The following is a 12,963-nucleotide window of genomic DNA, read 5'->3' as shown; positions in this document are numbered from 1 at the left end:
GGGAGGAAGGTATATTGCTTACATTGTGATTATCCAGGTAATAAACGAGAAAGACCTGAAAAACAAATAGGCAGAGTTTGCATGGAACAGAGAAAACGGAATATATTTAAGAAATGTTCTAGAAACAGTACGTGTCTTGCTCTTTATCCTGAACTCACTAGGCATGTAAGTGACAGCCTGGGAGTGCAGAGACAGAGACAGGCCAGAAGCATTACTCTAAGGAGCTCCCTCCATGAGGAAGGAAACATCAGAAGAATGGAATAAATGAGCATGACCAACACTAATCTCAATCAACTTGTACTTCCCTCCATTCTTTGGAGTCCTTGCTAAGCTCTGGGAGCCTTAACTCTTGCCAAGGCATTCCGCATTTTGGTGGTCTGATGTCATCATCCCAACTGGGTTTCACTGAGAGGCCATGCAGATTGAATGGAAAAAAATCCTCACTCAGGTCCAATGTGTCTTCCTGTTACTCCTATGATCCTTTTGGGTTCACAGAAATCAATCTGATCTTTCAGTTTGGACCACATTGGGCTGGAGGAAGCTCACTGGAGTTGTCTAAGGCCCCATCTGCCTAGACACACAGCACAATCATTTCCATCCTAGGGTACAGTGAGGAATGGGTCTCCTCTGCTCTCAACATTAACAAATATAAGTGGGATTTTGCTGCTCCCGGGAGCTGGACCCAGGCCCCTTTTCCTGAGCTCCACCAACATTTTTGCTCTTTCTTCCCTCCCACAGCCAGGGGAATTATTTCCTAGACAGGGAGTAGGAAAGCCTTGCTCTTCCTCATCATATGTGCTCTCAAATCTTTGATCTAAATCATGAATCCTTTCCAGTTCCCTAAGGAGCCATACTTTTGAAACTCAAAAGAGCATGTGTTCCTCTGCTTTTTGATATCATACCCCTTTCTTGAGGCAATGAACATTAAATGTCCTAGAAGTTCAAATACGGGATAAAGAAAGGGGAGAAAGAAAATAAATGGAAAAAGCTTTGGTTAATTTCAGTTGAGTGTCCTTTGCATAAAATATAAATCACATGGGGGCTAGGATCACATCTGTTTTGCTTTGTTTCCCTGGTACTTCACAAAGTGTCTGGCATCTAGTAGCATTTGGTATGAGATGAAGTGAATAAATGAATACAAGAGCATGAGAGTTAAACTGGCAACTAAGTCTTAGTTATAGGCAGCACGTGACACGCATAATTTGGCAAGTACGTCTGGAACATCTGCTACATGACAGGCATCATGCTAGATCCTGAGGAGCAATGGTGGACAAGACAGAGAAATCCCTGCCCTCGTGGAGCTTACTCCATTAAGGAAGACAGTAAACAAACAGATCACTCCAAACTGATAAATAATGTAAAAGGAATAAACAGAATGAAGCGATAGAGAATAATTTGATGACTGAGAAATGGGAATGGGAGGGTCAGAGCTACTAATCTGATTGCACTTTGCCTCAGACCCCCACCCCCCAGGGTAAAAACCAAACTTTAAAAAAATTAACAAAAGCAGTATTAGTTAAATGTAAAAAGTCCTATGAAGGAAGCAAATGCAGATTTGCATTTAATATTTACATACTCATCATGCAGGCACAATGATATTACACGTGGATAGTTATGGTTAAAACATCTTGGGTATTTTATTTCCCAATTTGAGCCCCACAAGCATATTCTGTTTAGAGTTCTTTTCATCTTCTCAAAAGTTATACGCAATAGAGTAAGTTGCTTTAATTTAGTTCAGTTCTTTCTGTTCTATATATTGTAAATTCAAGTTTGTTGACCTTTGAAAAAGTTGCATTTCACTTAGCAGAGAAAATAAAAGTGTCCCATTTCCCCCTAGAAAAAGGATAATATTTTCTAATTTTGCACACACTTTATGAAAGCATCATTTGACCCTGTATTTTCACAGCTGCTTTGCATTTATTATTAGAGAGGCCCTTCATACAGTATGTTCTTCTCCTTTCACTTCTAGTCAAGGGGTGCTGTTAATATTATTTTGGAATTATTCAAATTTAAGAGACTGATAAAAGGCTTCTCTTCAGGGTTTCCTACTAAACAAACCCCTAACTTCTTACTCCTTTAAGGAAAAATAAAAGGTTTTTGAGAAAAAAGAAAAGAATGGGAAAAGGTTTCAGACTATGAGCTTCTTGATTTGGGAATCAGTACTATTCAGCAAGGAAACTTCAGGACCTTGCATTTTGCCTAGCATATAATAGGTGCTCAGGAAGTGGTTACTGAGTTGAACGGGTTTGGGTAGAGGTAGGGGATTACTATACAGATGGGGAAATTGAGGCTGAAAGGACTTGTGCGTGTGTTTGCATTGTGCTTTGAACTTTACCAAGGGCCCTCACCCAAGTTAGCTCATTTAAAAGTCGAGCCTCACCATCACTGCATGTAAAGCAGGAAAGATCAATATTTTCAAGAACGAAGACGAGGGTAATGATGTGTTTAACATCCAGTGAACACTAGTCACCGCTAGTCTCTATACAGCGGGTCAGTCTCTGCTGCTAAAGGACAACTAACACCTACTGACAACAGAGTTCAGGTCCCTAGACCACGATGGAAGGAAGGTTACTCTTAAAGGACAAAAACAGTAAGAAAAGCTATTGGCAATCTTCAGACCAAAAAAGCCTCTCATATATCATTGGTAGTACTGCAAATTGGTCCTATTTTTATGGAGGAAAATTTATGATTACCTACCAAAATTAAAATGAACACACCTTTGATGTAGCAATTTACTTTTATAAATGTATTCTCATTATAGACATATTGGCACAAGAATTCATAGATACGAGAAAAGGATTTAATGAATATAAGAATACGAACATAAGAATATTCACTGTGATATTCTTAGTAACAGAAGAAAACTTACAATAGCCTTAAGTGTTCATCAATAGATTGCTGGCTACCCAAATTATGAGTTATCTAGGTAGCGATATTTTACACAAATATTTGAAATACAACATTAATCTATGTATTGACATGAAAAAATGACCACAATTTAGTAAGTTAAAAGAAAGCTGCTTAACAGTATGATTTCCTTTGAGTAAAAATACTCATCACAGTATTAGTGACAGCTACCTCTGGAAAGTCAGACGGGCTATTTTTTTACTTTACTCAGTTCCATACTACTTGACTTTTTAAATGGAAATAGATTATCTTTGAAACTTAAAAATTAAAGAGAAGCTGTTCAGCTCTGGCCACCTGAGAAACTTTTTTCTCTAAAGCCAATAGTAAGCAGAACCCAGGAAGCGGCTAGCTATTGCCCTGCTTGTCATAGTGCTCCAACACAGCGCTTGGCACACTGTCGGTGCTCAGGAAATATTCTGAGAATGAATAAGGATGGCTAACCCTGGTCACTCTTTAGTAAACTGAGATGGAGGGACATCAGTACACTCAGACTTTTTAACCCTAAAATCTGAGTGAGTGGGTCAACGACGAAGAGCTTAAAATGACCACATCGATAGGGCTGATTTATATAAGACTGGCTATGTGAATGTTGGCTCACCAAAAAATAACTTGGGGGTTCTCTTTGCAATGGACAAGGATTCTTAATGAGTCCCCACCACATGTTTCTTTGAGTGTCTCTTACAGCATTTATCTGTTGGTTTACACCTCCTGGGACAATGCTTCCACTTTCTCCTGGGGAATTCTTTCCTGAGCCCTAACTACCAGAAAGTTCCTTATTGCACTGAACTGGATTCTGCCTCTCATAAAACTGACCCACAGACCCCAGCTCTGCCCCTAGCATCACACACAACGTATCTAAGCAGCTCTGCACAGTGGTTTAAGAGAAGGGGCTCTGTGAGGCCCACCTGCAACCCCAGCTTCCACAAGTGTGTACTGTGTGACCCTTAGGCAAAGATTAGCAACCCTCTGTACACCTGTTTCTTCTTTACAAAATGGGGTCATTATAGTTTCTACCTCATGGCATTGTTTTAAGAAGATAATGAAATAATATACGCAAACTGCCCATCACAATGTATGACACAAAATACTTAATATCACAATTTTCATAGACCTTTTTCCATTAGGTATTTGACAGAAACAGGGAGGAAAGTGGCTCAAAACAGCAAAGTTAACATATGAGGTGTCTGTCAGTGAAATGGGTGCCTGAGGACCTTGATCTCAAGTGACTCTAGCATCTCCTCTGTGTTCGCCTCACTAGAAACAAATTAGAGAAACACCCCCAGGAGGGGGAGGGAAATTTCACAGCATCAATCTGGGAACAACAAAAGTCTGTACATTCACAATTATAGCTACTCACTCACAAAAGTAACTTCGGGTGTTTGAGACTCTCACTCCCCTCTGGGGGACACAAGGAAAGAGGTCCCTCAGGGGCTTCTCTCAAAACGTGTCTCCCCGAAGCTTCCTAATATTCAAATAGCTGTCAGGTGAAATGCCAGGCTTCTCCAGCTGTCTGAAACTTCTCAGGGCTAATGACTACCCATCAGCCTGGATTTGACTTTGTTATTATTCAAGATATAAACTATAAATCCTACATATATTCAGGAATGTATGGTGAGTACAACGCACACATATATTTACAATAGACATGCATATTACATACCACAGGAAATCTGGTGGACTCGCAGACTGAGGATCTAGGTCTAATCTTGACCTGGCCACTAACTCATGGCGCGAACTCTTAGGATCTGTTTACTCAGCTATAAAGTGGTTACAACTGACGATTCTTACATTCTGTCCTAAAGAGCTTGAGGTTTACACAGCAGGGCTGGGGGCTGCTTTAACGGGCTCCAGGCCTCCATCTTGTTTCAAGCAGAGCAGCAATATTTTTAAAAAATCTGTTACATATATTGGGATTCTGCATAAGAATTCATCTGAAAAATGAGTCTTTTTCATCAAAAGATGTTTGAAAATCACTGAATCAGGTGATCTTTAAGGTTCCTTCCAGAACCTCAAGGTTCTGAGTTCCTTTTTCCTACTTGTATTTCAGAAGTGGGGAGGGAGGGAGAGACGGGAGGAGGAGGGAGAGAAAGGGGGAAGAATGGAGGAGGAGGGGGAGGCGGGGTGATGGTGGTGGGGAGAAGAGAAGAGGCCGGAGTGACAACAGTAACTTTTCTGTGTTATCAGGCCTGGTTTGGGAACAGAGTATTCCGATTAATGATTCTTACTCACTGTCTTCCTAAGTGTATTACCTGACAATACAGTAACATTGGATAAGAATAAGACCCTTTTTATTATTCAGTTGGTACCTAATGCCCAGGATATTTACAATGACTTCATCCCCACTCCACTTCCCCATTTCCCAGCTTCAAGTTTAAATCATTAAACTGAGAGAAAATCTTTAGCACTCCAAGTCAATGGCTCATTCCTTCCAGAAACTGTGGAGTAGTATCCTTACAATAAAATAAGATCACAAGTATAATCAGTTTGGAGGGTGATAAATCAGCAATAATGAGGTCAGTCTTGAACTCCTAGTGGAAGAGTTCAAGGATGTCTCTTTTGACAGCAGAGGAGACTCTGATGCCCCTCTTCTCATCATCTCCCCTCAAACGCTCCCTCTGGCAAGGGCAACCAAAGCAGGGCAAATCCCAGATGTGAGCCAGTCCCTTTTCTTTAGAAAACTGATCTGCTGAAAGAAGACAGAACATCACAAAGCCGTGTTCCTACTTGGTGAGTGTTTGGGGGAGAAGCAGGGGGAAGGGTTTATAGGAGAAGAGTGGGGTTATGTGGGGGCCGTGTTTGAGTGAAGAAGTGCTCCCTGAATCTCTGTGGCCCCCGGAGTGCACAGCTGTGGAGCTCAGCTGCATCAACAGAGCCACGGTGCCCTGCGCGTGGGGCTGTAACCTCCCTCTGCAGGGCCAGCAGGGTACGGTGGAAAGGGGATTGGACACAGAATCAGAAGACCTAGGTGTGAGTCTCGGCTCCAGGATAAGGTGCTTCATTTCTCTGAACCGCTATTTCCCTAACTGAAAAACAAGAATAAAAATACTCACTGGATCTGCCTCACAGGCATGTCGTAGGGTTTAAATAAACCAGGGTCTGAAAAGCATTTTGTAAATTAGAAAGACCCATAAAGATGTAAGCTGTATGCAGGAGCCCGTGAGACAGTTGTCTAAATGTGATCCTTACAAACCCCAGAAAGCTTGCTTAAATCACTTTCCTAAGACACGATATAAAAGGTTAGTGAATTACAAATAAATGAAGTGTTTCACTATGTTCATATAATTTTCCAATATAAGTCTTAACTATAAAAACCATTGTATCTGATACTCTACAAAGAAATATATATAAAATTACAAAAATCTAATTATATATGAAAAAATTATACATATTATAAAATCTAATTATATACGATTTCAAAAAATATGACTAGATTATTCTTAAAGAACTACTGTAGTGGCAATTGAGCTCGTAAATGTATACAGTTATATCAAAGAGTTTTACAAAAATAGCTGAAATCTAGAGTCTCCATTTTACAACTCCAGTAAGCAGTGTGTATTTTACTCCTATTTTAGACTGGTGCGCCTCAGAGCCATCCTCATCCAGTAGACTGAGATGCCAGAGGACTAGGCAGCTCAGCTTCCTCCAGAAAACCATCAACTCTTCTGGTCAGGAAGTTCTCTGGAGCAATCCTCTTCATTCTCCTCTGAGCAAGACAGGTTCAGTGCGCTCATCACGGGATGGATCCAGGATGTGGTCTGTGTTACGTGACTTGAGAAGAACAAGGAATGCAATTACAATCTGAAAGGTGGTCCTTCTACCCATCCATGCAAGTACTGATCCTAGTGACACTGCAGCCACCCCACCGCGGTCCCTTGTGGTAGGAAGCAGTTGGAACTAGATCCAATGGTTTCAATAACTTTTAGACATATCTTAAGGCTTAACAAAAACCATTTCCTTTTTTCTTCTTTGGTAAAAAGCAATGCAGGAGAATGTGTCGTCTTTGACTCCTTACCTGACATCTAGTCAGTCAGCACGTCCTGTGAGTGTCTTGCTGTAAGATCACTGGAATCTTTTCCTTCCTCTCCCTTTCCAGTGCTATAGCCTGGGTCACTGAAATAGCTTGTCTCTCTGCCTCTTTTCTAATTCAGTCTCCACTCAAGCTAAGAGATCTTTCTAAATGACAAATCATACGCTGTTGCTCACCTGTGAAAAATTCAGTGCCAACGATGCCTTCTGGATCAAATACCTACTCTACAGGATGAAATACCTTGTTTGTTACCTGCCTCAACAATACTTTCTTCTCTGCTACAATCTTCCTCCCTCCCATCTTATTTATCTTAACTCATACTAATTCTAAAGAACCAAATCTCCCTCAAGATTCCTCTGATCTGTGCCCATGGTCTTATCTCTTATTATATTATATTATAAATGCTCGTTTATTTTGAAGCACTCTTAATGAATATGAAGCTCCTTGAGGGCAGGAACTATTTCTGATCTCTGAATTTATGGTACCTAACATGTTCTCAGAACAAATGACTAGGCATTTCAGGGAAGAACACAAGAAGAGGTGAGGAAGGATGTACAAAAGATAGAGGGCATGTTCAAAGAGTGGGGAAACATCACCAAGCGTGTCCCTACCTGGGGGATGGTGGTTCTCAGACCTAGTATTCTACTCCCAGCCTTCAGCTGGACGAATCTCCTAAGTCCACCCCATCTGCACAGCTCCCGAGTGTTGGACAGACAGCTTCTGGAATTAGGATAATTTGTTTCTTCTCCTTGCATCCTCTTTCTAGCTCTGGTTTACCCCACTGCCCTCATCCATCTCAGCTTAGTTCCCCCGCCACGATCCTACCCAAACTCAACCTCAGAAGCTGCATCATGTCTTAGAGCAAGTCCTCCTGAGGGCTGGCACTTATGAGGATCAAATAAGATCATGGATCTGAAACTATCTCTTACATTACTGGATAACATTTTCCAAAGTGTGTACCAAGGGTTTTTAACAAATTGTTATGTGAAGAAGAGAATCCTATGGTCAAATAAGTTTGAGATACACTAAGTTAAACATAGTTAAGTAGGTTTCTTTACCGTAGGATTTCCCAGAGCCTTAAATATACTAATGTGTTCTATGACTCTCCAAGAGTACGCAATAGTACTCAAACTAACGTGCCCCTGTTAGCACACACGGGGTGAATGCTCCACAGAGCACAATTTGGGACTCTCACAAAAATGTTCTTACTTTATCAGCTGTTGATGACAATAACTGAGAATGTTGGACTTAGTACAAATGGTCAGTTTCACTGTCATTACTGGATTTGGTTTGTTTTCAATCCTATACTCTAAATTCTATCCATGTCCTCCTATACAAATTGTTCAACTCCTCTGCTTAAATATTAAAATCCATCTTTCCATGGAAGATCATTGATAGTTTCATGATGGGGTAAAAGAGTTTCAGTTATTTAAGAATCAAGGAGAAGGCAGTAAGGCCTAGATATCTTCATAGTTTTAAACCTTGGAGTGTGGTTAAGTGGTACAAAGAATCATTATTCTCTTGACAGTAATCCACATTACTATTATCTCTTTAAAATGGTTTAATGGAATTTCTTATTATGGAGGCTAAACTTACTAAGGCTTTTGATTCTGCACAGGTTAACTTCATTTCAAGGCTTTTATAATGCTGGAAAGTGGCCTAAATTGAAAGTGGTTTTAAAGAAATACTAATGAGTGTAACCTAAGAGGGCCAGAACGCCGCTGCAGGGTGAAATGAGGACACACCGTCCTGTACAAAGTACCTGTTTAAAACTAAAAGGAAAAAGCTGGATGAGACAGTTTTGCTAATTTTAAACTCTTTGTTTATATACTTTAATGTTTATCAGCACATTTACAATACGTTAGTCCAAAGAAGAGACTTCAATTTAAATTATTATAAATCCTCCCTCCCCGATAATGTTCCCTAATTGGGGAGGGTGGGAGGAAGAAAAACAGGAACAATTACCTGGGGATGAGTTTGGGTGCATGCTTCCCTATTTGACTTTTTAAAAAATAAAACTCTTGTTCTTGAAATATTATAACTCCCCAGATACGGAAATTTCACTAAATTGATAATTTAAAATAATCAAAAACAAACGTCTAAGAAAAAAATGCAGTTATAGGCTCTAAACAATAAATATGAGAAAGTTACACCAGAAGGTCGTCCTTGCCAGGAACCTTCATTACGCACTTTTAATCAACAAACCAACATCTGATCTCACTCCAAATATAAAATACCATAAAATAGTGATTAATCTTATATTCACAATATATTTCTCTGTAGATGTTTGAAAAACCCACACCTAAGCACCAAATATGCCGTTACAACAGATACTCACAGGAAAGAACAGAACTTCAGCAACAGAGAGAGAGCGTTCTATGCGTCAGTGGCGCATTTCACATCTGGGTCTTTCATAAAAACATCCAGAACCAATGCTTCTAAAACTCAGGCAGTGCATGTAAAGTGCCTGGCAATGAGTAGATATTCAGTAAATGATCATGGCTAGTTTTATTGATAATTAGGGCTTTCCGATTATTTTAAGAAAAACTTGGAATTCTTCCTGTAATGCTAGAATGGTGCCATTTGTGTGTATTCCATTTTATGTCCTAGTGAGCAATGTGACTAAAGAGCTTTGACATAATCGTTACGATGAGATAATCCCAGATTTACTGGCTTGGAGAACATTCTAGTATTAGAAATATTTCCTCTCTGATTTGTGCGCTTGGTAATTCAACTGAGAAGAGAGAGAATAAATCAGCCCTGTTGATTCTGTTTAATTAATAAAGACCCCATGGTTCATAAAGTGAGATGCTGTTACTTAGTATGAAAAATTTAGAGGTCTGGAAAATAAATGAGGCTGCCTATGAAACATGAAAATCTTCCGTTTGAACATACAGTACCTCTGGCAAATGTTCCTGCGGAGAGTGCATCTGACCTGATTTGGGGGAGCCATCAACAGCAGTTCAGATATATTTGAAAATCTAAACAGCATAATACTACTTGCCTCTAAATGATTGCTAAATCTGTTGTTGGAAAACATTAATATTCGATTTGGGAAGATGACAGTGTTGAGTTTTTTCTTTTATAATATTAGTAAATTGAGAGACATATTTTAGAGCTTACAAAAAAACCTAAGAGAACACACTTTATTTTATTGGCAAAGAAATGTAAGTGAATTATTTAAATCCTATTATAATTACACTCCTTATGTTTCTTACCTCCTAGCATGCAAAATGCTTTCTTTTGAAATAAAAATTTAGGACAGCCTGTTAAGAGAAAAGTGGTTTAAAGACAAAAGTGCACTAGTTTTGTAGAAATTCATTCTTATAACCGTCTGTGATGATGAAAGAGGTCCTTTTGTTAATCTTCCATTGGGGATGGCACTATTTATACAGCATTGTGAATTTAGCAAGATCGCATATATTATCATGTTTAGATAAAGCTGCAGAATAAAGAGCCAAAGTAATTAATGTCCAATGTGCTTTTGGAGGGGAGCGGATAATCTTATGCATATAACATTCATGTGAACCAGAAAACAAAGACAAGTAAATACATGTTAATTCAATCTGTTCCTGGCACCAGTAACTTGGAAAGACTGGAAAATTTTACAACTGGCCATAAACTGCAAGTATTAATGACAATAAAAGATTTATATTTAAAAAAGAATCCCATTGAAAACAAAATAGAAGGTAAGAACAAAAAGTGAACCATGTCAAAAAAAATTATTAAAAAGTCACCAAAGCATGAGGTGGCACGTATTCTTGTCAGACATGGGTTATGAGAATGACTACAGATTAGTAATAGGAAGTCCATTCCAAAGCATGTTTAAGAGAAAATTATAGGCAGTTTGTTTCCAAGGAAATATTGAGTTCCCTCTTACATGATTTTAGAAATATATGCCTAAAATCAAAACGAATATTTCTCATTAGTGAACTCTGTAAATATCACAGAACACTTTGAGTATTTCATAATTAGGCATTTGGAAATCCAGCGAGGCTCTGATCAAATATTAGCAGGATCCCATCCAAATCTTTACAGTTTAGAGGCCAAATTTTATTTTTACTATATATTTATGGCATTTTCTATAAAAAATACATCCTCTATCTTTGGAAAGTTTAAAAAATCCAATGAATCAAAAAATCTTTAGGCCTCAGATATCAAATTATATTACAAGAATCTGAAATATTACTTCCGCATAATATTGGAAAAAATTTCTATGTCACTCGCCTTGTAAAAATAGATCACTGAAAAGAAAATGCCTGAAAAAATATGGAAAATATTAATTATATTGTTTTCAAATAATATACGGAAGCTTAGACTGCTGGCAATTCTGTATAGAACCAAAAAATCCCAGGTCCAAAGCTGATGCAATTAATTTTTCAAAGAAAGTAAGTGTTCTATAGTCACAAATTACAGCTCGGGGTAACTGTTTTTGATCATTATCAGATAAAAAAAATATAGAAGACCTCAAAGAACATGTTCCACTGACACTGGTACCTATACACTGGACTATTAGATACTAATAAACAATTATACAGAATTTTATAGTTGGCATATTTGTACATTCTCATACACCCGCCAGCAGTGTCCACCAACATTTACGTTCTCCATTCCATACTGTCGAGTGTCACCAGGAGGCAGGTGCCCAGGCAGAGACTACATTTCTCATCTCCCACTTCATCTACATCCTTATGTGAGCATGTGACTAGTTCCTACCAATGGAAGGTGAGAGAATTGATGTTTGTGTCTTGTGGGCCAGGGGTTTTTAAGAAGCTGGAGTGCTTTCTCTACTCTTACTCCTCATCCACTAGCTGAATGCAGAGGACTCTGAGGCCCTAGGGGATGGCAGAGCCATGCGCTAGAAGGTGCTGAGGTCTGCAAGTCACCACCCAAAGACAACAAACCTCCATCCATCAACCAGGAATCCGTGCATTGACCGGTATGTGAGCGCTAAGACACTGAAAGGCAGTGATTTGTTATAGCAGCTAGTGTCATTCTAAGTCAATGTTAAGCAAGAAGAGAGCATTTCAAGGAAGTCATGACTATTACTTTCCTAGTAAATACATGTACAACTTTTACGAACCAAAGAGCTTGTTTTTTTAAAATATAGAAAACAGGCAATATTTTTTTCACGTTACTTTAAATTTACGTCAATAATCAACAGACTGTCAGAATACAGAGTAATGGAACTAAAATTAATAAGAAACAAGTTTTCAAGACCATTGCCAAAGTTTCCTCATTAAATTCCTAGTTATAAGTAGAAGTGCCTGAAATATAGAAGCTACTTTAATTTTTAATGTTCTTATTAAAATAGTAAGAATTATAAGTCATAAGGCTTTTACTTAATTTATCCAATAAAATAAGTTTAACAAACATCTGACTAAATGTATTTTTCTTAATTACCAAATGAGAAGTATTGAAAGAAATAAAACTATTTGAAACATAAGATTTCAACTAATTTTATACTTCTTCTAGTATTACTTTTCTACCAAAGTTAAACTGACTACACTAAAAGATAAATATACATATTATGTTAGAGAAGAATTGACATCCTAAAAATCAAAGCTGAAAGGGACTTGGAGGGGTTCCTTATGGGACCATCTCTAAAAGCATGAGGTGTTTTATAAGTATTATTGACTCCATATTGAGAGTGAGTGCTATAAAGTAGAAACCTTCAATTATAGTAAAAATTATGGGATTAAAAACCAACCATGCTGTCAACCTTTATAGTTCTATAATGAACTTCACATACTAATTGTTTCTAATGGTGCCACCATGGACTTGTGAATAAATGGACTTATTTAAGGTCTTTTAGAACCTTAGTATATTTTAAAGGAAAGAAAGAGTTATATTTATCCTCATCTTCTATATGAGGAAACTAAAACTGAGAGAGGTGAAATACCTCACTCCAGTTTTATAAACATAAAACTATTAAGCATTAGTCAGGACCTGGATCCAAATCCGACTTCTGAGAACTTAACCATTACACATTACTGCTCTCAGAGGCTCTGTTATCTGGGTTGGTTCCA

At 38.3% G+C, this 12,963-nt stretch overlaps 1 protein-coding gene across 3 annotated transcripts in view; it reads right to left on the bottom strand.

The window, feature by feature from the left end:
• Nucleotides 1-2,718: 2,718 nt before the first annotated feature.
• Nucleotides 2,719-12,963, bottom strand: part of STXBP4 (syntaxin binding protein 4) — a 163,921-nt gene continuing 153,676 nt past the window's right edge. For all 3 annotated transcript variants that reach the window (XM_008519740.2, XM_070560749.1, XM_070560748.1), the window contains one exon: nucleotides 2,719-6,675. In XM_008519740.2, coding sequence (XP_008517962.1) covers nucleotides 6,561-6,675 — 115 coding nt within the window. In that variant the 3' untranslated portion in view covers nucleotides 2,719-6,560. The remainder of the gene's footprint in view (nucleotides 6,676-12,963) is intronic.

Source organism: Equus przewalskii, chromosome 10, assembly GCF_037783145.1.
Source record: "Equus przewalskii isolate Varuska chromosome 10, EquPr2, whole genome shotgun sequence".
Classification (NCBI taxonomy): Eukaryota; Metazoa; Chordata; class Mammalia; order Perissodactyla; family Equidae; genus Equus; species Equus przewalskii.
The sequence above is the reverse complement of the archived record's forward strand: the minus strand, read 5'-3'. Positions and strand labels throughout refer to the sequence as shown.